General features: G+C 40.0%; 1 protein-coding gene across 1 annotated transcript; it reads right to left on the reverse strand.

Annotated features, from left to right (window-relative positions):
- Positions 1-747: 747 nt before the first annotated feature.
- Positions 748-23,189, reverse strand: LOC146379631 (protein sprouty homolog 3). The gene is made up of 2 exons (XM_084940940.1): positions 22,426-23,189; positions 748-7,008 (listed from the first exon to the last, which is right to left on the reverse strand). Exon 2 carries the CDS (start codon positions 6,921-6,923, stop codon positions 6,027-6,029), a length of 897 nt encoding a protein of 298 aa, XP_084797066.1. The 5' UTR covers positions 6,924-7,008; positions 22,426-23,189; the 3' UTR covers positions 748-6,026.
- Positions 23,190-24,000: the final 811 nt, after the last annotated feature.

Genomic DNA, 24,000 nt, shown 5'->3' on the forward strand with positions numbered 1-24,000 from the left:
TGGATTTAGATGTGTGTATGTTTCTAATTTATGCAACTTGTGATTGTACTGCTGTTTTTCTTGACAAGGGCACTCAAATCATTTTTTTTCCCTGGTTAATAAAAGTTAAATAAGTAAACGATATACAGTGACACAAATGTAACCACAAAAGTAGCCTAGGTAGTGTTTTCAGTTTAAATAAATAAATAGCATCATTCATGCATGCCATCTATTTTCTTGCACTTACCAGTCTGTCACATCAACACAGACACTATGAACTAACTAATTGAACTAACTCCTCCCAGCAACCCAGAGTACTCATGCAACCCATGCAAACATGCTCAACAGGTCCTCCTAGACAGGTCCTGGCTAAATATTGGTTCTGAACCCAGGAGGCAACAGTGCTAACCATCGCACCCCCCTATGTACTTTTGGTCATGCATCACCAGCTGCCAGGATCACTGCCTTCTTCCTTCCTTCCTTTTTTTGGGGGATATTTTGAACAGTGCGTAGTTGGAGATTGTTGAAGAAGCTTCTTTTTGATCTTGTGCTCGATCATATGATTTTGTTTCACATTAAAATTTATACTGGTATTATCAACAATGATGTGGATTATCCCTAGTTAAAGCACAAAGGTCTGACAGCTTCTTAAGCAGTTCAAAGTAAAAATAACAATTATAATAATAGTAGTTTTTAATATTTTATGCTTCACTGATGACATGGAAAAGTTGCAGAAATAAAAGACTCATTCATAGCACGCAGTTCTTATTTTGAAATTCTGTTTATTGGTTCATCTTTAGCCAGGAGGGCAGCAGCAGCCACCCCACACTGAGAGGAGCAAAAAAAAACAAAAAATAAAGATGACAACAAAATCTGTGCCCTTCATCTCTGACAACTGTAAAATAAATACATTTCAACACCATCCTCACGATTAATGTCAGTGCCATTGTTGCAACCATTTAAATAAATATCCATGAAGCAAAAATGGCAAAGAAACAAAGTGTGAAAAGCATACTGTTCCATATATAATATATTCATTTAAGATAAATTTCTATATATATTTGTTCCATATACTCTCCTTAAACTCTTTTGCAACATATAAGATGCCAATTTGTACCAAAAGCGATGCTTGCTAAGACACAAGAGGAGAAGTGTAGTGGTTATAGTGGCAGCCTGCGTACGTACAGCATCACACAGGTTCAGACATGAGCTCCGGCCCTGAGGGCGGACAATGTTGAAAATGTTTAGGATTTTAAACTGGAGCACTTTATTTATTACATACAGATGCACAAGCCATGCAGTATGGGGGAGTCACTATTTCAAGATGTTAATTCCCTCAAATGTCTGAAAAAAGGTGTTTGAAATGACAAAAACAGTCCTCCATTTCTATTATGCAGTAAAAATGGTGCCTTACTCAGGTTTACTAACACCAGTGCTGTTTCTATTACAATTATCTAGCTAATTAGCTCTCATTAGCTCTTGTCACTATACTGAGGTTTTTAAAACGTTTGACTCGTACCCCACCCATAATGCATTGCTTATGCCTCTGTGTGCATCTGTTGTACATACAAAAGACTGCATACTGTAGAGATTATGATTGGATAGTTGTCACTGCAAAGATATTAAAGCTACTCTGAACACAGGTGAAACAGTTAGCTAAAAAACAAGTGCAATATCATCCCGATAGAAAAAACAATCCAGATAGAAATAAATGTTCCCCAAGTCATCTTCACAAGCACCAAAGATCTGACTGAAGTCGCTCAGCCAGGGTTAAAGGAGACAGTGTACGCATCTGTGTGGAAACCCATCAGAAACTCATGTCCACAGTGATGCAGCTGAATATGAAAGTGTTTCCATTTTGAAAGTTTTACACTCACACTATTGTTTTCAGTCAGGATTTTCTGTTGCCTTTGAAGCATTGTTGTCCACAGAGATGCATGCAAGGTAAAATACGCCAGCTATCAATCAAACAAACAGTTCCTTGAAAAGCTCACGTTCATGACACTGCCAACTTTCAAGCAATTTCTAATATCTTTTCATTAAGAAGCTAAAACTGGCAGTTGCGATGAAATGTTGGGTAACTTTTCAGATTCATTAGCATTAAGGTGGACATGTTAACCCTGGTGATTTGCTTAACGAATATCAAATATGTAGACTGTTGTTTTTCTTGTTTGTTTTTTTTTGGATGCCAATACTTTGAACAGTAATAACCATGGAAAAAGGTGGAATATTAAAAAAACAATGAGAGAAAAGTTCATATTTAAACTGAGTGTGTCCTCCACAGTTGCCAACCCATCTATCAAAGTGGAACCTGTGACGAGACCAGAAACATTTAGGGCAACATTTGCACTTCACAATGCATTGGTGAAGGCCCGAAGACATTTAAAGAAGACATGTTACACATTTCTGTTGCATAATCCTTATAGGCCTAAAGCATAGGCTTCAGACTGCTCTAAATATTCACTTCTTTACAGTTTATTTTACTCTTGGCTCTGCATGATGTCAGTATGGTCACCAAAGCCCTACCCTGTTTCTATCCAAGTCTTTTGTTTGTGACGGACAGCCAATCAGAAGAAAGTTGAAGACTTTCAGTTACCACAGCCCAGTGTAAGATAAATAAGGATTAATTTAAACTGTGATTCATGCAAAGTTGGTATAATCTAAGGAATTAGCATAATAGGTCCCCTTTAAATTTACACCTTTTGTTCCAAGGCACCTTATTAGCAGTAGTTCAGTAGCAAACCCTTGACAAGTCTTTAATTCCCTCCAGTCTAAACTATAAAATGTTGTTAGCACATCTAATGTTAGAAATGGTTATTTGTTCTGTGATAAAGTCATTAACGACTGTTTGCAATCCACTGCCTCACTTTCCTTTTGTGACAATAATAACAGTTACTATTTGAAAACATTCACAGATTGCATGAATGATTGTCCCCTAATCCTGATGCATGATTTGGATTGTCTGCTTCAGAAATTTGCAAAAATTCGTCAACCTCCTTAAGAGGTTCATCTTTAGAAGCTCTTTCTTTCAGAGTTTTTTTTTATTATTATTGTATAGAACCAATTTGTGCAGCAGTGACTAATGTATGTAACTATAATTGCACTGGTTCTATACATCTATCTGGATTGTTAAATAACCCCTTTGAAATCCAACAATGTTAATACTTTTTAAAAATGTTAATGGGGAGTAATTTTGCATTGCAGTCAGTCGCCCTAAAAGTTCCTGAATGTGGACTCTTAATAGTTCACAATAATGAAATATAGCCATAATATCAATCTCATACAAACAAAATAAAGCAGAATAAAAATAGTTTTACAGTTAACAGCCCATATTTACATATAAAAATATAACAAAGGAACATTTAACATATCAGGTCAATGTGTGTCTGTGCTTAGGTCACTTCCTGACACACACACACACACACACACACACACACACACACACACACACACACACACACACACACACACACACACACACACACGCCCAAATGCATCCAAACATGAACACACACGCTTAAAAACCTGTACATGCGTACACACACCAGCAAACATACATGCATACTTTGTGTGTGTGTTTTTTTTAACTGATTTTGATCCTCCTCTAAATGTGTTCCATTTATGGTTTGCATCAACACCTGAAGTCCTGAAAAAACTAAAAAACAAACAACCAAAATCCAAAAGTTTAAATCTGCACTGCTTTTACTGAGTATTCATGGTCTCCAAATGACCTCATGGACCCATCAACATCCTCTGTTACTTTTCCTTCATCGACTCCTTTTCTTTTTCCTCTTAGCATCCCTCCTCACCATTCTGTCCGTTTGCCAAACACCACAACTCTACTCATCCTGTCCTCTCTCTTCTCTCCCTCCCACGCTCCATTCTTCTCCAGGCCATTAAGAGCTATCATGAAGCTAATTGCCTGTTTGATGAACTCTCCATGGACCTGGAACTCAAGGCTTTTAGCCGTCTGAGCTTAAGAGGAGAGGCGAATGAGACATTAGGGATATACAATGCAGTATGGGTGTGTAATGTGCCTTGTGTCGGCTCTTTTTGATGGTTGGGTCATTTTTAGTGCTGTTTGGATCAGTTTTAGACCTTTTGCCTTTACCTGTAACTAACCGATATTATTTGAAGTTAAGTCCAGGGAGGCGGGAGCTAATGAAATTTTCTATCCAATTTCAGTAACAGAAAATGAAATTGTGATCGAAGCTCAGGTCCAGCTCTAGGGTGTTAAATACTGCTATTTTGTCAAAGCCACTGGTGTCTCCTACATACGTAGAATGTTTGCTTTGGTGGTACTCCTGTCATACATCCTGGCTTCACATGAACGCTGGCCTCAGTACTCCAGGTAAGCCTGTTTTTTCAAGGGGTATTTTCAAACCTAACCACTCCTAACCAGGAAGTGAAAGAACAAAGTGAGTGGAAATTGCACCAATCAAACAAAGTGCAAAGCCCCAGACTGAAGATCAGAACATGCTGTCTCCTGGCTGACAAACTCCTGGTTAACAAGCGGCCGTTATTCTCAGCATTGAGTGTGACCTCCAAAGGTGCGTAAAGGCACTGGGACCAAAGCAACCCTCCTGCATATCTGTGCAACAGCAGCTTCTGGCAAAAGCACAGCATTTGATACCCTAGGATGAGGATTCATTGGTATATCAACCTTTAAGGCCCCTCTAGCACTATTAACTTTTTACCTTATTAGCTTCCTTGTGTGTCCTTTTCTTCTGCCAAGTAGTCAACCGCTTTTTAGGTTATAGGACGCAATGTCTCCCCATGTTAACCCAAGAATTTGCTTTTAAGTGCTAAAACACTTAATGGATTATATAGACGAATGGTTCATTAAGAATATGGTTTTCAAAACCCTCCAAGCATTTGGATCATCTGGAAGTTCAGAAATGGCATTTGATTTCAGAATGGGTAGAGAACTGATGGGTGGGGTGGGGGGTGTTTATGTGTAGTAGTGGAGTAGAGGATTGTGAAGGAGGTGGGTCAGAGGAGGGAGCGAGGGAGGTTGGCGACAGGCTGGCTTCAGGAGGAAACCCGACCAGACCCTCAGAGCTCCAGCGAAGCAGGACTGCTAAAAATAACACAAGGCAGGCTTCTTCTGCTGATAAAACAACAAACACACAGGCTCATACACAGGTTGTTGCACAGTAGGAGGACACACACAGACGGACACGCACGCACGCTGCCTCACAATAGATGCATCCTCCCTCTGGTTAAATAATCCCCCAATGAGCTCTAGGCTCACAGGGAAAACATTGTCCATCTACCTCACAGTGCTTTTCGTTTACAAATGAGCTTAATAACATTGAAATTCACACCGTTTGTTACAGTGAATGGTCCCTTTTTGGTGTCAAACTGTTGTCACAGGTGTCGTTCATCCCACTTTATATCTTGGTGCTTTGCTGAGTCTCAGTAAGATGTTCACCTCAGTACAACACTGGTTTCCTCGTTCATCTTTAATGTTTTTTCAAAGTTCTGAATCTCGTTGTAGTTTTAACCTCCATCTCTCACACTTCTTCTGATCAGGTCAGAATCTGTTTGCAAAGTCCATATGTAGGCTTCTTTCCTTTGCGAGCGATTCCTTTGCAAAGAATTAGCACAGAGAGTGGCAAAGGGTTGAGAAGGGAGGAGGTTCAATAATAAATAAATACATTTTAACATGCCGAGATTGCACCATAGAAAGCATGTTTTTTTGTTTTGTTTTGCCTTGTTTTATGTCTTGGTGTCTTGGTTAAGGTTTAAGGATCGGTCCAGCAAAGCACAACAGCTTCTTATTCTTCAACATAGGCATTAATTCTCCAACATAAGCAGGCACATTAAAGCTTTGGTCCCTCCTGAGTTGGAGAAATAAAGGTACGTTAGGTGAACAACTTGGTTGTTTGGTTGGTTGGGTGATTGGTTGGCTTGTCATACGTAGGTAGTTGGGTCACAATGGCACTGTCGTCATGATGTCAACTGAGGGACCGTTGATTGGTGACAGCATTGCTTTTGGCCACATCTGAGGGGAAATTCATTTACTTGGCCCTCATTCAAGCCTGTCATAACGGTTTCTCCAGAGCTTTGCTGCGGAGCGAGGGATGGCAAGGATTAGGGTTGGAATTGGAAATCTTGCGGCACACAGTGTTGGTGTTGCTGCACCTGCAGCCGGGCCGCGTAGCCCGGTCGTGGGCACACCGGCACAGAGCAAGGCACAGCCTGGCAGGGGGGTAGCAGCAAAGGCAGGGCAGACATAGCGCCAGCAGTCCCATTGTGCTCCAGCGGGCACAGGCGTGGGCTGGAGCACAGGAACATGGCTGGTCAGCACAGTTATCTTCATCATCCTGGGCAGAGCAGTGATAGAATAAACCTTTAACACAGCACAAGCATGTGCCATACTCCACGGCATTCTCAGCAGAACACAGACAGCGTTGTCCACAGGCCCAGCAAGAAGGCAGGCGGCGCGGGGCGCAGCACTCTTGGCATTTACAGCGGCCACACCTCTCGCAGATGAACTGATGGAGACTGAGTTCAGCCTCATCTTCCGCCAGGCGTTTACCAAAAGAATCAGGTTTCAGGTCCCCTTTAGGCTGCGAATGGACCACCGAACCTAAGCCAGAGTGAGATGGTGTCAAACCTGCCAGTAGCCGCTGGTCTGAGGTGGCACTTGTTCGTGACATAGAAGAGCTTATGGTACTGGAACGGCTCAAATGGGAAAGATGAGTGTGCTGCTGTTGACTTTGGCTGCGGGACATGGCTGAGGGGAAGGAAGGCTGGGGGTGATGGATGTATGCACCGTGAGGGTAACGGTCATCGTGGACCAAAAAAAATCCAGACTGCGTTGCAGGTTCCAGTGCCACGGGCCGCTCCACATAGTCATTGTTAGCCCGAATGGCACGTATCTGGTCAAGCGACAGCACTGAGTCCAGCTCCATCCTGAAGGAATGAGTAGAGTCCATCCTGGTCAGCCTGCTGGATGGCACCAGGGTTGGAAGCCGGGTCTGGGGCAAAGTGCTCCCAGTGCTCAAGGCACATCAGATAAATCTGCAAACACAAAGGAAGGAAGCAACAGTGATTATTGGTTCTAATTTTTCATGAAATTCAGGGTTATAACATCTCTCTCTGAGATACATAAGAACTATCAGGAGTGACTTTAGTAAAATGCATCAATAAAAACATTTAATTGGAAATCTTAAGCCACTTCTACACATGGTAGAAGTGGCTTTGGTATTGCGTTGGCATACATTCAATTATACCAGGCATATTTTCTGTAATCACAATTATATTAACTAATAAACCTTTGATTTTTGTTTAAGTCAGATGTTGTTGCTTCATTTTTATGAAGTTAAAGAATGATTTCTTTTGAGTTTATGGTGTATATTTAGTGTTATGTGGAGAAAAATGTTGTGAAAAGCAAACAGTAGCCTGCATGTTGCTCTCCAAAACTTTAAGAAGCATTTGATCAGGGATGGATTTTGGCTGCAAAACCTCCACACAACCATCAACCGTGTCATCATGACCGCTGAGGCGCTCCACTGCTCAACCTAACACTATTATTAGCCTGCCAGAGCCAAAGAGACACAACCATGAGGTTCACACTGTAATTTAACATCTGTTGAGCACAGCTGCTGATGCCATGGAGGAATCCCACCTGCAGACAGAGGCTGGCAGTGTGGCCAAGCACTTGAGCAACAGAGAAATGGCTTTAAAAATGGTTTAATTGATATATATATATATATATATATATATATATATATATATATATATATATATATATATATATATATATATATATATATTAATCATTTGTCTCTGATTGGCTCAACTATGCCAGCTAAAGATTTTAGACTGATTTATTGAGGTACATTTTCACTGAGCAAAATATCTCACCATAAAAATACTTTATTTCAGAAACCATCTGATAAAAATAAAGTAGGCTACTCTGAGTTTCGGTCTGTGGTTCCAATCAAGCAGCAACCACAGCAACCAAAATGCTGAGGCCAGTGCAGAGATACTTAAAGACATGTATTTCCTTAAAAGCTACCAATATATGCCAGTAAGTAGCTTATAAAAATCATCTGCTTTCCTGTAACAGTTTCTTTACAAACTATTTTCAGAGGAAGCACTTTCTAGAAACAAGGTTCTTGTGTATGTAAATTATAAGTATGTGAGCTATTTGGAGCACCACTAATAAACCTTGTTTATCCTCATGCACATTTTTTTTTGCATAGGTTCACTCCAGTGGACCGGTTTTACCTCATTTAAACCATCAGCTTTTAGATTTACAGTTATTGCTTCAGTTCATTGAAATTTGTGGGTATTTGTTTATGCGCAGCTCTCATAAGGTCTTGCCACAGGATTTCAGTCAGGCTGAGGTCTGGACCTTGACTGGGATCATAGTCCTTTCTCAAACTTTAGCTGTCAGACAGATGAACTCACATTTGACTCTTGAATAGTATAAAGAGGTGTTCATGATGAACGCAGTGACTCAAAGTGCCCTGGTCCTGTGGCTGCAAAATAAGCCAAATCTTCACCTTTTTATCACAGTGTTTGAAAGTTGCTATGAGGTGTTCAGTGTTTGGTTTTCTCCAAATGTATTTCTTATGGCCAGAGATTTCCACATTGGTCCAGTCTGTCCAAAGAACGTTGTTCTAGACGTTTTGTGGTTTGTTCAGATGTAACTTTAGAGAGAAGAGGCTTTTTTCATGGCAACAGCTTTAAATAAGGCATACAGACTCTTTCTCTAGTTTCACTGTTATGAATTTAACATTTTAAATGCTAACTGAGGCCTGTAGAGCCTGAGATACAACTCGCTGGATTTTAGTACTTTTTCAAAGTGTTGGACAATCTGACCTTGGGATAAATTTGATGGGACATACACTCCTGAACGCTTGAAAACAGGAAAACGTCTGAACATCTCCTTTTATAGAGGTCCTGTTGATGATCAGTTAAGCAAGCCTATTTGAACAGAAGCACCTGGCTGCTAGTTACCCTTTTATTTCCAATGGAAACTGTAAAGCAGGGGTCCCCAATCCCAGTCCATGAGGGCCGGTGTCCCTGCAGGTTTTAGATGTGTCCTTGATCCATGACAGCTGATTTAAATGGCTAAATTACCTCCTCAACATGTCTTGAAGTTCTCCAGAGGCCTGGTAATGAACTAATCATGTGATTCAGGTGTGTTGACCCAGGGTGAGATCTAAAACCTGCAGGGACACGGGCCCTCATGGACTGGGATTGGGGACCCCTGCTGTAAAGCACTGGTAGGCAACTCCAGGCCTCGAGTGCCGGTGTCCTGCAGGTTTTAGATCTCACCCTGGGTCAACACACCTTCATCAAATGATTAGTTCATTACCAGGCCTCTGGAGAACTTCAAGACATGTTGAGGAGGTAATTTAGCCATTTGAATCAGCTGTGTTGGATCAAGGACACATCTAAAACCTGCAGGACGGAGGCCTTGAGGTCTGCAGTTGCCTATCAGTGCTGTAAAAGGTCTCACAGGACGGGATAGAATTAATTTCACGTGACTGTGTATTGTATTTGTGATAACATAATGCATTTTTCTTTAAGGCTTTCTTCTTTAAAAATTTAGAGTGGCCCTACAACCAGTAGGATGCAAGAGTGGAAGGAACAGATTAGCAACTATCAAGGTAAGAGTAAGGGAGGTGTCTGCCATTAAATAAATCCTTTATGTCCTCTTGAATTAAAGAATAAAAATATGAAATGTTACTGGGTAATCTTTGGAGGGTGTTAATATATCTGGTTATCCTGCCCAAGTAAAGTCTGTATGGGAAACACTGGTATAAAATGACATGCATTGTGTTGCATACGCATTCAAATGCTGAGTAAGCCACTGCTTTAAAAGTTAATGTGCATTTGCTTGGAAGTGCAGTAAATGCATGATTATGCTATATTAAATTAAAATATCTGAATATAGATTAATATGCCACTGATTTGATTTCCTGTTTGAACATCAGAGACAGAACGCTGTTGTTTAATTTAGAGGAAAAATGCTTGGTTCTTTGTGTTTGTTTGTGATAAAGCAAGCAGCCAACATATATGTGTATATGTGTGTGTGTGTGTGTGTGTGTGTACGTACACACACACACACACACACACACACACACACACACACACACACACACACACACACACACACACACACACACACACACACAGAGCTATATCCTCACAGAGAAAAGGCAGTCTTGCCAAGTGGCCAACGGGGAGAGATCACTGGCTCACTCCTCACATGGGGCCGGCCCTCTTAGAGAGTAATGAGGCCAAATGGAAATGCATTTAAAGCAGCTCAGATCATGAGATTAGATGGAGGTAAGAGGAAGCAGAAGCAAATACTCTAGTCTCTTTAGCTGAATCCATATGCATCTAGACTTATTTCAAAAATGTTTCCTCTATTAGTGTCCACTCTTCTGCCAGAGCAACAGAAACACTGGAAATTCTCTTCTTTGTTTTCTTTTTCAAAAACCAATGCATTATGCATTTTCCACGAGCCTCAGATGTTGTGTTATTGTGTTATTCTGCTGGATTCTAGCAGGTTAATTATTATTATTAGCTGATTCTGGAATTGCAGTATTGTCCTGCAGATAACTGTCTGAGATGTTAGACATGGGTGGTTGGCTGGGATTATACTTGTTGGGAATTGTTCTGCTTTCATACTCAAATGTATTAAAGACACTGACGCATGGTCATGTCTATGCAGCTCAAAGATGCCCCTAAAATTCTGTCTCCCTGCATTAATATCATCTTTTCCCAAAAAACTAGTCAATTATCTTTAGAGGACTGCATTATGGATTTGTGTTAGTTGAGATGAGGAAAGTCTGTTTGATGCATGACTTCACACTTGTTCTGCCAAAAAATAAATAAATAAAAATTAAAAAGTCAGACTTAACTGAATGCCACTCATTGAGACACATATTGCCAGAGGAACAGCTGATGGAAATTTATCAAACATATGAAAGTCATAATGGCATAACACGGCACTGGTGTTGCAAATAAGGCAAGATGGGAAAATTCTGGAAGAAAGTAACTGATTGTGGGAATTCAAGTTTATGTATTTTACCACTATTACAGTAAGAGCATTCGTGTCTGCCGCTGTCCAAGTTTCAGCAGATGTGGAAAAAACTTTAATTTATGGTAGATGAAAGTAAAATTATTTTATGAATTAAATATTCTGTGATAATAGGCTACACAACCTTTTGCCCTTACTTTAATTGCAGTAGCACATGATGCTTTCTTTTTAAATAATGGTCCAAAAACCTAAATGATTCAGTCTACTGCCATGCCTCTCTCATAAGCAGTAGACTGCTTGAATCAGACTACTAAATATCTAATCAGGATCTCTCATTTTGGCCAGAAAAATGTTAAATAATTGCAAATGTTTTGGGAGTTTTTTTTGTAGTGTTTTGAGTGCCCAAAAGTTAAATAAAAAGGAGTAAAAAAGAGAAGTGGATACTGAAAAAGGCAGTAAAGACACAGTAATAGAAGAGCAAACAGATGTAGGGATGATAGGGTGGTTGAAACCCAAGAATGGCAATCCATCACTGTGAGAGCAGGAGAGGTGATTAGCAAGAATACAAAATACACTTCCTGTCCTCCGTGCCAGGAGACACCTTTGAGCAAACAGCAAACTGTGGCAGCCTGAACAGAATGGTACCCAACCCTCCTGCTTTTCTATATAGCCCCCCCCCCCGCCGTGCCCTGCTTCCAGAAATCCAGCCATAAAGCGGCAGATAAGGAGGGCCAGGTTGTTTGGATGAGGATGCATTTTCAAATTAGTCTGAGGAGAGAGAAGAGGACCTGGTGACTAATCTCATCACAGAGCAGTGGCCGTGGCTCGCTTATACTCTGCTCGCCTATCACACCATCTAATTGTTAAAAAAGAAGAGGCCTGCCAACTATTTCCATGACCTCATATTATTTACTCTTTCTGGTCGTGCCTACTATTGCCCCCCTCTAATATGACATACTTACAGCAAGTAAAATCAGAAGGCTTGAATCTATAGAGTTTGAATGTAGAGTTACTGTAGGACATTTTCAACAAATTCGACAAGCAGTTGAACGACTCACGATTTTCAGAATAGATTTCTTTTCTCTGTTGCATGATATTGTTAGGTTGTAGACAAAGAAGCAATTCCCCCTAAAAACAAGAGTTTATTTCAGAACTAAAACTTTGTCCAAAGCTTCTATTTTATGATAGACTGATGTTTATTGCTGCGATGAAGACTGATGGAAATCTTAGTGAGTAAATAAGCAGCTCTACAGGTAAGCATCCACTTTTAATACAATTATTGTTTCTAGGAAGATTAGAGAGGAAAATATTGTCTGTTTTAAAGGCCCTGGTATCATAATCAACACATGGCCTTTATGCATGCAATCAGCTACTCTGATTGGCTAAGCTGAGATTTCCTGTTGTTTTCAGTGGTGATGCTCAGTCTTGCTTTGCTGGGGAGTGTCTGTCACCAATCCTCTGGTACCAGGAGCTCAGATGAGAGCTTTGACAGAGGGTAACCCCCCCCCCCCCCCTACTTTATCACATGGAAAGTGAAGTATGTGATGCTTCCTTATAAGTCATCTTTTAGTTCTTGCTTTCTTTGGTTAATTTGTTATTGTGATACTATGACTCCCAGTCACAGATTATAGGTATAAATCGTAGAGTAAAGGAGCATGCTATGCAAAGTGCAGCAGTCAACCCTGCATTTTTGAAACTTCATAAACTACAAACATGCATTGCTGTTTCTCCAGCCTTCAGCTCTGGTGGATAAAATAGCGTCAAGCAGTTTGTATTTTGTGTCTGCATGCACGACCATCGTACATATACAGAACAATTAAGTTCCAGTTTTTGGAGAGTGAAGCATCGTCATCTGTTTTAAGAGAACACAGTTAACACAAATTTGTGTTAACTGCAAGAACCTAAACCCACGGACTTGGAGACAGGGGAACATGGGGGAATGCAAAACACTAATGAACTTTAGAGTTTCAGGACTCTATAGCAGCGCGCTGTATCACACCTTTCATCAAACACTTTGCTATTCTAGTAAATTTAGAATAATTGAAAGTTTGGATCACATGCTTTCCTGATATTTCGTGATCCTAAATAAGATGGATGTTCCCGGGTAACTTGATGCACGTTTGTGGCTTATACTGAACTTCCATGGCAAGAAGCACCGTAATTGTTTTATAATCTATCTGGTTCAGAGTAGAACGAGGATTGGAGATTTTTGTGAAAATTGTGCTCGGCAGCATAAGAACAAGTATCATTGTGGACATAGGGACAGAAAAACAATCAACAGGAGACGGACAGAGAGGGTTAACAGTATGAATACACGGTTTGTTTTGGCACGTTTTTGTTTCTTTCCTTTTCTTTTACCATGATGAATTCTCCAAACATTGCATAAGTAACATAAACAATGGATGTCAATGAAGCAAACCAGCCTGAAAGAAAACAGTCACAGGGAGCTGTTGTTTCAAGAGGCCGTCAGCGGTAACCTGAGGATGGACCTCTGTGCTAGGGGAGTATCAGTAATGACTGAGCCTGTGCCCTGGGACACACACACACACACACACACACACACACACACTCCTCTATCACACATTTCTACAAAAACGCACGCCACACACTGATCTACACTGCTGCCCAGTCGTTTCTCATACTGCCAGGTTTAAACTTCAGTGCAGTCTATCTGTATCACTGATACACATAAAACAGGAATTCTTTTTTTTTTTTTCTTTTATTGCCTCATATGTTTTCATGGTTGTGATGTAGGTAATCACACAGGAAGGTTTTTTTCATCTCTTTAAACCTTCATACACCAGGAAGCAGGAAGTCTGTGTTTTTCTCAGTGCAATTAGACATGAAGCAAAGACTCGCTGCTGCGAGTTACATTATCCAAGAAGCGCATGTTCAACTAAGTCAGAAACACTAAAGTCATCACTTTTTGTCCAGGTGAGAGCCATCCATTAGAGAACAGGACTGTAGACAATGATAAAAATACTATAACATAAGCTTATTTGTTTGAAATCTCTAAATATTATCATTAACAGTTGCCATACTGTACTTCTGGTATTGGGTTTAAGAGCTGACCATCACTGTTTGGATGCGGTCTATGCTAAGTGCGCTTCCAGAGTTTTATAAACTCTGAAAAAAAAGTGTTTAATGTTGAAAACCCATTTGCCTCATAAAATCAAGAGGAAAAAGAAACTTGTAATTAGTCCTGATTCCTTGTCTGCCCGCTGACTCTCTGACTTCCGCTGAGTCTGGGCTCGACCTGCTGATGGTCGATGGAGTTTAATGGGTAAGGCTTTGTTGCATCTTCCCCTAGATGACATCATGGTTTCTGGCTATTTTAGAACTGACTGCAGTGACCCTTTGCCTCGAAATGAGGAGGGGTTGCCCTCTCCTCACGTCTCCTTTCCTTTCTTCTACTTCCTTCTCTCATATCTTCTCTGCTGCTCTCACTCCCAAATGTCACCTTCACTGCAATCCCTCCGCCTTCTCTTTCATCCTCTCACTGCTCTCCTGTCCTTTTTACTCCTTTAACGTTTTGCGAGGTGTTATAAATTGTCTTTCATGAAAGATGCTATCAAGCGCTGACTGTTATGGTAAACAATCTGTTAGTTTACATAAATACATTTTGGGAAATTATCCTTTTTTCAGCAGGGAAGATCAATATTGATTTAATGTTTGTGCCAATATGCCACTGAGCCTGAATATAAGAAGGGAAACCTCCAACTCCAAACAGGGGCATAGCCTGGATTTTAAGCTACATCCACACTGGAAGCAGTTCGGACCGACGTGGCAAACCGAGACCATAGAAAGACATACATACAGATATTTGGCAACTTCAGGCAACTATGGGGGAACTACTTGCTGGGGATGTGAAGTGGGCGTGACCCAAGATAAACTTTTCTCAACGTTTGGGCAAGTGACTGAAGCAACTACAAGTGAGTTTAAAGAAAGCCACCGATAGGAATGTGTGCAGGTAGTAAATACAGTAAAGTGACCAGCAGTCAGGTTCAGCGCGATGAACAACTCGTGTGGCCAGAACTTCAGAAGTACAGGGATCAAGAGTCGGCCCCACATTTCAGAGAGAAATAAAACTACACTTGTGTGTATGTGTATATATATACACACACACACACACACACACACACACACACACACACACACACACACACACACACACACTCACACACTAAATTATATATGTCTAAAGATTGTCTCTATCCTCACTGGTAGCGGTAATTCTAAATAACTAAACCTTTCCACCAATAGCATTGGGCTTAAAGGTGGCACTGATGTCTGTTTGTCTTAAAGAAATTTTTGGGAGGCTCAAATCACACATATCGAAATAATGAATTCTGTGCTTAAATCATGAAATGTACAATAAATTATGTATTTGTAAATTCATTTGCAAATTCATTTTTAATTATTTTATTTATTCAAACATTACTAAAGTAATTTATTACTTAATAATAAAATTTTAAAGAAAAACATTATTTTTAAATATTTTTCAAAATGAATCATTAATCCATCAATAAGTACTTCAAATCGAAAATGATTTCACAAAAAAGAATGAAACTCTCAATAAAAAACAGTTTCAAATTCCAAATTAAAAAACTAATTTTCAAAATCATTTTTAAAAAACAATTTGAAAAAGAAAAATAATTAAATGGTTTCCAGAATCAAAGATTTATTCCTGACATTTAAAATGGCGATTCCACTCCTCATTTGAAAATCCATTTCCCTTTCCTGTTAGCTCACGGATTAGCTATTATATTAGCTATTGGATTAACTATTGGATTAGCTATTGTGCAGACAATATGGAGAATTTTAATTATATTTAATGCTACTTTTTTTCTACTTATGTCTTTTTAGAAACAAGAATCACCCACATTATGAGTGTGGACAAGCATTTTGTGTCCCCACACCTACACCGTGGAGGTTAGCATATAGGTCTGCACGGTGCCTGTGGGATACCATTGCAGTGCCATGCTTGGACCATTAATCCCATGCTGTCTTTGTTACTTTTCCTACTATTGAGCTGCCTGATTTCCCAGTGTAAAACTTGGAGCTTAACATAAGAAAAATAATCTATAACTACAGAAACCCTTTGATATTGAAATATGATCTGATCTATGAAAAAATAATGATGGACTGTAAAGCTTCTAATTGCCACAGACCTCTCATTTGAATGCACCGATATACTTCTAGGCAAATAAGTTACATATTCATGTACTTTGCTGTTGTATGTAAAGACTTTGGACTCATACAGGGAGTGCAGAATTATTAGGCAAATGAGTATTTTGTCCACATCATCCTCTTCATGCATGTTCTCTTACTCCAAGCTTTATAGGCTCGAAAGCCTACTACCAATTAAGCATATTAGGTGATGTGCATCTCTGTAATGAGAAGGGGTGTGGTCTAATGACATCAACACCCTATATCAGGTGTGCATAATTATTAGGCAAATGAGTATTTTGTCCACATCATCCTCTTCATGCATGTTCTCTTACTCCAAGCTTTATAGGCTCGAAAGCCTACTACCAATTAAGCATATTAGGTGATGTGCATCTCTGTAATGAGAAGGGGTGTGGTCTAATGACATCAACACCCTATATCAGGTGTGCATAATTATTAGGCAAATGAGTATTTTGTCCACATCATCCTCTTCATGCATGTTCTCTTACTCCAAGCTTTATAGGCTTGAAAGCCTACTACCAATTAAGCATATTAGGTGATGTGCATCTCTGTAATGAGAAGGGGTGTGGTCTAATGACATCAACACCCTATATCAGGTGTGCATAATTATTAGGCAACGTCCTTTCCTTTGGCAAAATGGGTCAAAAGAAGGACTTGACAGGCTCAGAAAAGTCAAAAATAGTGAGATATCTTGCAGAGGGATGCAGCAGTCTCAAAATTGCAAAGCTTCTGAAGCGTGATCATCGAACAATCAAGCGTTTCATTCAAAATAGTCAACAGGGTCGCAAGAAGCGTGTGGAAAAACCAAGGCGCAAAATAACTGCCCATGAACTGAGAAAAGTCAAGCGTGCAGCTGCCAAGATGCCACTTGCCACCAGTTTGGCCATATTTCAGAGCTGCAACATCACTGGAGTGCCCAAAAGCACAAGGTGTGCAATACTCAGAGACATGGCCAAGGTAAGAAAGGCTGAAAGACGACCACCACTGAACAAGACACACAAGCTGAAACGTCAAGACTGGGCCAAGAAATATCTCAAGACTGATTTTTCTAAGGTTTTATGGACTGATGAAATGAGAGTGAGTCTTGATGGGCCAGATGGATGGGCCCGTGGCTGGATTGGTAAAGGGCAGAGAGCTCCAGTCCGACTCAGACGCCAACAAGGTGGAGGTGGAGTACTGGTTTGGGCTGGTATCATCAAAGATGAGCTTGTGGGGCCTTTTCGGGTTGAGGATGGAGTCAAGCTCAACTCCCAGTCCTACTGCCAGTTTCTGGAAGACACCTTCTTCAAGCAGTGGTACAGGAAGAAGTCTGCATCCTTCAAGAAAAACATGATTTTCATGCAGGACAATGCTCCATCACACGCGTCCAAGTACTCCACAGCGTGGCTGGCAAGAAAGGGTATAAAAGAAGAAAAACTAATGACATGGCCTCCTTGTTCACCTGATCTGAACCCCATTGAGAACCTGTGGTCCATCATCAAATGTGAGATTTACAAGGAGGGAAAACAGTACACCTCTCTGAACAGTGTCTGGGAGGCTGTGGTTGCTGCTGCACGCAATGTTGATGGTGAACAGATCAAAACACTGACAGAATCCATGGATGGCAGGCTTTTGAGTGTCCTTGCAAAGAAAGGTGGCTATATTGGTCGCTGATTTGTTTTTGTTTTGTTTTTGAATGTCAGAAATGTATATTTGTGAATGTGGAGATGTTATATTGGTGTCACTGGTAAAAATAAAGAATTGGAATGGGTATATATTTGTTTTTTGTTAAGTTGCCTAATAATTATGCACAGTAATAGTCACCTGCACACACAGATATCCCCCTAAAATAGCTAAAACTAAAAACAAACTAAAAACTACTTCCAAAAACATTCAGCTTTGATATTAATGAGTTTTTTGGGTTCATTGAGAACATGGTTGTTGTTCAATAATAAAATTATTCCTCAAAAATACAACTTGCCTAATAATTCTGCACTCCCTGTAATGGAGCACTACAAGACCCAACTGTACTAGATATAGATTTTAATCCATTCTGCTCCAGTCAAATTCCAGCTGTATGTACATGCGTGTTTGGCCAATCAGGCACTAAGACCCAGGGGCCTTCCTCCTGATGCCCTCCGGGAGCGCAGCAGGATTGAATGACAATAAACTGGATGAGATACCGGATGTGCCGAATCTGACCCCAACGGAAAGACTGAAATAGACACTGCAGACCAGCAAGTCCAGGCAGAGGGGGTGGGACAGGAGGGGAAGCAGCAAAAGAGGAAGGGAAGAGGCAGCGCATGAGTAAGGGATGGTGAAATTAGTAATCATAAAAATGAAAGTGGTGGAGATTTGTTTCAGGAGCTGCACATAAGTTACACTTTTTTTCATTTTCCTGACACATAATTTATGTAAAACTAAGTTATAGACGGCCAATAACATGAACTGTTATGTTGAGAAATCAGTATTTTTTTTTAAAAAAAAGCACCAATGGATGAAATAGTGATCGCTATAGGCTACTGTTCATATTACGGTACATGGCAGGCTGCCATCTTGATCTGCACCATTATGTGTACAATACTGCCCACTATAGATTTAGCTGTAGGCACGAATATGGATCAATGGGTGACGTTTGGAGTTGGAACTAAATAGTTCGAGCTTTGCTGATTTGGATTTCAGTTTACTGTCGTGATTTTTAGGTACATTTTAGACCTTATAGAGGCTCTACCACAGTACCCATAAGAGCTTTTCTGGTTCAGCCCAGTTAAGTTACTTCCTAATAAGAACTTTACGTTCAATAATGTTATTTTCACGCCTACACCCCTGAAACTGTCTAGACATAGTCAGCTGGTTAGACAAGATATTAAAGTAGACCAATTATGCTTTTCCTTGTTTTATCTGATAGAAGTTGCATCACAAATGATGGATCCTCAACATAAATGTAGTCAGTGTTTCTCATAATGAGGTTAGGATTAAGCCCTGTGAGCCTAAAGGTCAGACTTCACACTGCTCTATATGTTTCTTCAACTTTTCAGTCTTTGTGATGTCAAACAAACTTTCAGCTCCTTTGTACAAAGTCTGAGTGATGTCTGATTTTATGGTGACAATATTAATGTTGACTGTTTGGATGGACTGCTTCTGCTTTGTGCTACACCTTAGTGAGGACAACTTCAATGTCCCAGCCTCTAAGTTCACACGTGAAAGTGGCTAGCAGTGGATTTATTAACAAGATCGTGCAACTTAGAGGCCCAGAAGGAGAAAAAAGATTGATTTAAGACTAAACAAGTTACAAAGAAGAAATGTGTGAGAACGAGCAGTACTACGTTAACAGTAACAAAGGGGACGCAGTCTAAACATCATGAAAGTATGATAAGAATGCACATTTCTCACATGTGTTGTCAGCAGAGACAAATGAAACCTTGATACCGACTCGATCAGCATTGTTTTTCTCATCAAAGACTTCAGCGTGCAACAAAATTAACCAACTATACTCAAAAAGTATCCTATGCTGGCATGTTCTTTTCAGTCTGACCACCTATTGTCATTTAAAATTGCTTGAAGGTCAATCTATTGACCTTCAAGGAGAGGTCAAAGGTCAAACGTGACATGATTTTTTTAAATCTTTATCCTGCACTTTCTATATCTTGGCAATACACACCACACTTGTAAGAACTATAGTTATAAGGATTTTTTTTAGTTATTAAAGTTGACATTGAAGACCTTTGTGGATTTAATGGATTGTTAACATGACCCCACTCTACACCCCTACAAAGTTTTCAAGCTATTGTGTTTACAGATAGAGTGACACGTATGCATGCAAACATTACCAAAAACATAGCAACTTAGTGGAGGCAATAAGTACCAACCAAGTGGTGACATTTGTGCTGAACGCTTAAAAAGCCCAGCTTGTCTTTGTGATTCGAGTTGCATGCTCTACCAAACTGGTTTAGTGGTATGAGAGAGTAAAAAAGTATTCAAGTTGTTTTCCTAATGGAGAAAAACACTTCTTTCACTTTCTGTAAAAATACCATATTTGAGTGTTTGTATTAATACATTTCTTTATATATATTTCCTGTACTCCGGTCAGTTTAGTTTTCTTAAATCAGTGGTTTCCAAATTCTAGCTTCTTGTACAAACATCGTTGGTGTTATACAATCTGAGATTTGAAGTTTAAGGACAACTAAAGACTGAATAACATCAACCACATGAGGCCTGAAACACGAACGCGACGGTAAAGATTCACACCTGTTGCTTGTTTCACACTCTCGTAGTAGCATAGATTTGAAGCAATTTATCAGCTTTCTCATTTTATTCTGTTATATGTTCTATAATATATATTTTGAATATTTTATTTGTTCTTTTATAACAAAAGGGAAAAGTTACGAGATTGTGACTAGTTATCTTAGACATAGAGCCAAATGTGATGTTTGATTGTTCGGAGTACGCAAGCGCCAACAGTACAGAGAAGCCAGTGGAAAATTCAGATCACATTAAGCATTTTATTAGAAAATCCTGAGAATATATTTCTAAAGAGTCCATTTTCCATCTTTTTTTCAAGCCCTAAAGACGACTGAGATATTTTGAGCATATAAGCAACATTATGTATTTCTTGCTGAAGTTAAACAATAGAAATATACATTTAAAGAGGGAACTAGTGGCATCTTTTTACTGTTATTGTCATAAAAAGTATAAAATTCAAATCTAAACTGTACGACATCACTGGATTGATTATTTGGAGCATTTTGTTTGGGGAAAATAAAACTCCTGTAAATATGTTTGACTTTTCTGATGACTGCCTTACAGTCAGGTGACATCTGGTGACCTTATGCACAGTTAGCACAAGTTTGTGTTTGATTTGATTGAATCTTCCCAAAATCTGATAAGTTTGTGGTTCTCTAGTTTATTAGGAAGTGTATTAGCTCCTGTTGCGTTCCATCTCCATCCATCCCGTCCCTATCTTCAAACATCTTATCATTCTTTTTTGTATCGTCATAGTTTTCCTCTACAATCCATCCATCCCTTCATGGTCAACCCCTCTGCCTAGCATTGCCACTCCTCTAATCCCATTCACTTTCTTTTTCTTTCATGCTATCCCATCGGTCCATCCCATCAGTTTCTCATCCACCCACCCCTCCAGTCCCACCCCAGCGGAGATGGGTATTGACATTCTGCATCCGACCTTGAGGACAATCAATCCCAACCCCACATGTCCCCATCGCAGTTCCCCGCACACACATACTGGTTAAACGTACCGAGACTGATGTTAACATGCAGAAACAGTTGGCTAATATGATTATAGTACACCATTGCATTTGGTTTGGATCAGCACGAAGTGTGTTTGATCGCACCTCCCGGTGATTTAAAAGCGTTTGATTAAAGTCACCAGACCTTGTGCAGTAGTTGTTATTGTTTCAAAACATAAATATAAAAGTCAAAATTGACAACAAAGATTCAGTACGGCTAAATGACTGAATGGAGCCACCTTTTGCTTGTTATACATGTGTAATATGTATTTATAGAGAGTAGAGATTCAAGAGTAAAACCCATCTCTTCCTGACTGTTTCTCCAGCAGCCAAGACAAACACAAGAAAGAGAGGAAGGGACAAGACCTGATCTTTTGGAAAAAATGTTGCAAACATAGTAGGGCAGTGATCAGTGAATTTGACCATTGGTTATCCAGGAGCTGGCTTGCAGTTGATGTTAGGTTCATGTGCACTGAGGCTTTGAAAAGTTCTGATGCCGTTTTACCACGTCAAGAGATGAAATCGACAGGAAATGACCATTTTCAGCTGGATTTACATGAAGATCAGAAGGTTGCCTTGATGTTCTGCAAACTTTTTGGTTTCATTTTGAAAAAGCGAGACTTCATTTTTGGAAAATTTTGATTTTTTTTTTTTTTTTTGGTAGGTGCTACTCAAACTCCCACCATATTACAATAAACTTATCAGTTAATCATTTAAAGAACTTTTGAGTATAGAGATGGCTGAGCTTGAAAATTTGCAACAGGGTGAACAGCTTATTTTCATTTAAGCAAGTGAGTCAGAACAGGGTCTTTATTTAGAGAACCCAGAAAAAGAACTTGAATGAATTTAACTAAATTGATGCCCAAGTATGAAGTACAAAAAACCTGCAAAGCTGGAAAAAAACTTAATCCGTAATCACTGATTTCAATAAAAAAAGAAATTAATGAAAATATCAATTTCATGCAAATCATTAATAGTCCATCAGCAGATCAGATGGCAACAGGATGAATTTATGCTTACCTCTGATTGGTGCGAGATCCATTCTGCAGCAGTGAGCTGGGGCGTCCTGGTTGTCTGTGTGTATGTATGATTTATAGATGTGTCTATATGTCTGTGAAATTTGAGTTGATGTACTTTTTTATTAGTTCTTTTTATATTTTAATTAAACTCACTTTGTTGTACAGCAGGGAGTTATTTTCTCCTCTCCAGTTAACTTGATAAGATTACTGAACTCCTGCTGTCCTAAGGGTGTGTGCCTGAGGGTGACAAAGAGGCTGGGAGGATGCTCTTCCCCAGCACAACGCGCCCTCCTCCTCCTCCTCTTCCCGGAGCTTTTTCCCAGAGCACCCCGATCGTGGTGCTGTCCTCCTGAGGTCACCTCCTCCTCCACCTCCTCAAAAAAGCCCAACCATTCCTTTCACACACACAGCAAAGAAGGGCTCCACTCTCTCTGTCCAAGGCATTCAAGTTACCACTTAGCCTTCTGATGCACAGTCTCAAAAGCAGGCACAGTTTTGGCGCTTGTAAATTTTCTCAGTTTTCACGGACAGAAAATTGTCCTCTGCTGCAGGAGAGAGAAATGGGAATATCTCCACGGAGAGCGGAAGGAGCAAAGTGAAATATCTGCAGCTCAGTTCTTTTGGTTGCAAAAATAAATGGTGATGAGAAAAAAGTCTTAATTGAGAAACTGATCGCAGAACTTTATTTTTTATCTTGTGTTTCTCTTTGTGCTGTAGTTTCCTCTCCACTCTCCAAGAGATGAATGACTGAGAGCTGCATGCACTTTCTCTCACTCCCTCTCTCTCTGTCACACAGATACACAGTCCAGTTACCCCTCCTCCTCCCTTCCTCTCTAACTCCTCCCTCTCCCATCACTGAATTAAATTCAATTCTCTGCTGTCTGAACATGACAGAGCAGAACGCAGTGTGTTAACTAATAAACGGGTGCTGATTCTTGATGTTTTTCTCTATCCGATGTAGCCCAAACCAGTTTAATTCAAAGTTTGCTCAGTGTTTCCAATGAGGAGTATAACATGAAGTGAATTTTGTGTAGTGGCTGCTGGGCTTAGTGCCACTTCTGCTTTTCATAATGTGATATAATTTGGCTCCAGATGGTTGTTTGGTTGGCTGTTTTGCAAATTACTTGGGGTTTTTTGTGATTTTTAGATCAGTGCAATAGCACGTAAAAGCTGTCGATCTCACTCATGTGTAGACAGCCAACAGTAGGTTAACCAGTCCAGCTAACAAAGCAAGCACATGTCTTCACAAAATGACATTTTCTCTGTGGAGTTTGCATGTTCTCACCATGTGTGCATAGGTTTTCTCCGGGTATCCTCCCTCACTCCAAAGACATGCAGTTAGTGAGGTTAGGTTAATTGGTGATTCTGAACTTCCCATAGGCGTTAATGTGAGTATGAATGGTCTCTCTGTGTTAGCCCTGTTACAAACTGGCAACCTGTCCAGGGTGTACCCCGGCTCACCCTGTGGTGAGGCTCCAACCCTTCTACCTGCAGCTTTAAGCAGAAGAAGATGGATGGATGGATGGAACAAGAGTGATCTATATATTGTAGGGTAGAAATGCTACAGCATTAGGGT

The sequence above is a fragment of the Perissodus microlepis genome, chromosome 10 (genome assembly GCF_051167445.1).
Source record: "Perissodus microlepis isolate ML-2025 ecotype Zambia chromosome 10, ASM5116744v1, whole genome shotgun sequence".
Classification (NCBI taxonomy): Eukaryota; Metazoa; Chordata; class Actinopteri; order Cichliformes; family Cichlidae; genus Perissodus; species Perissodus microlepis.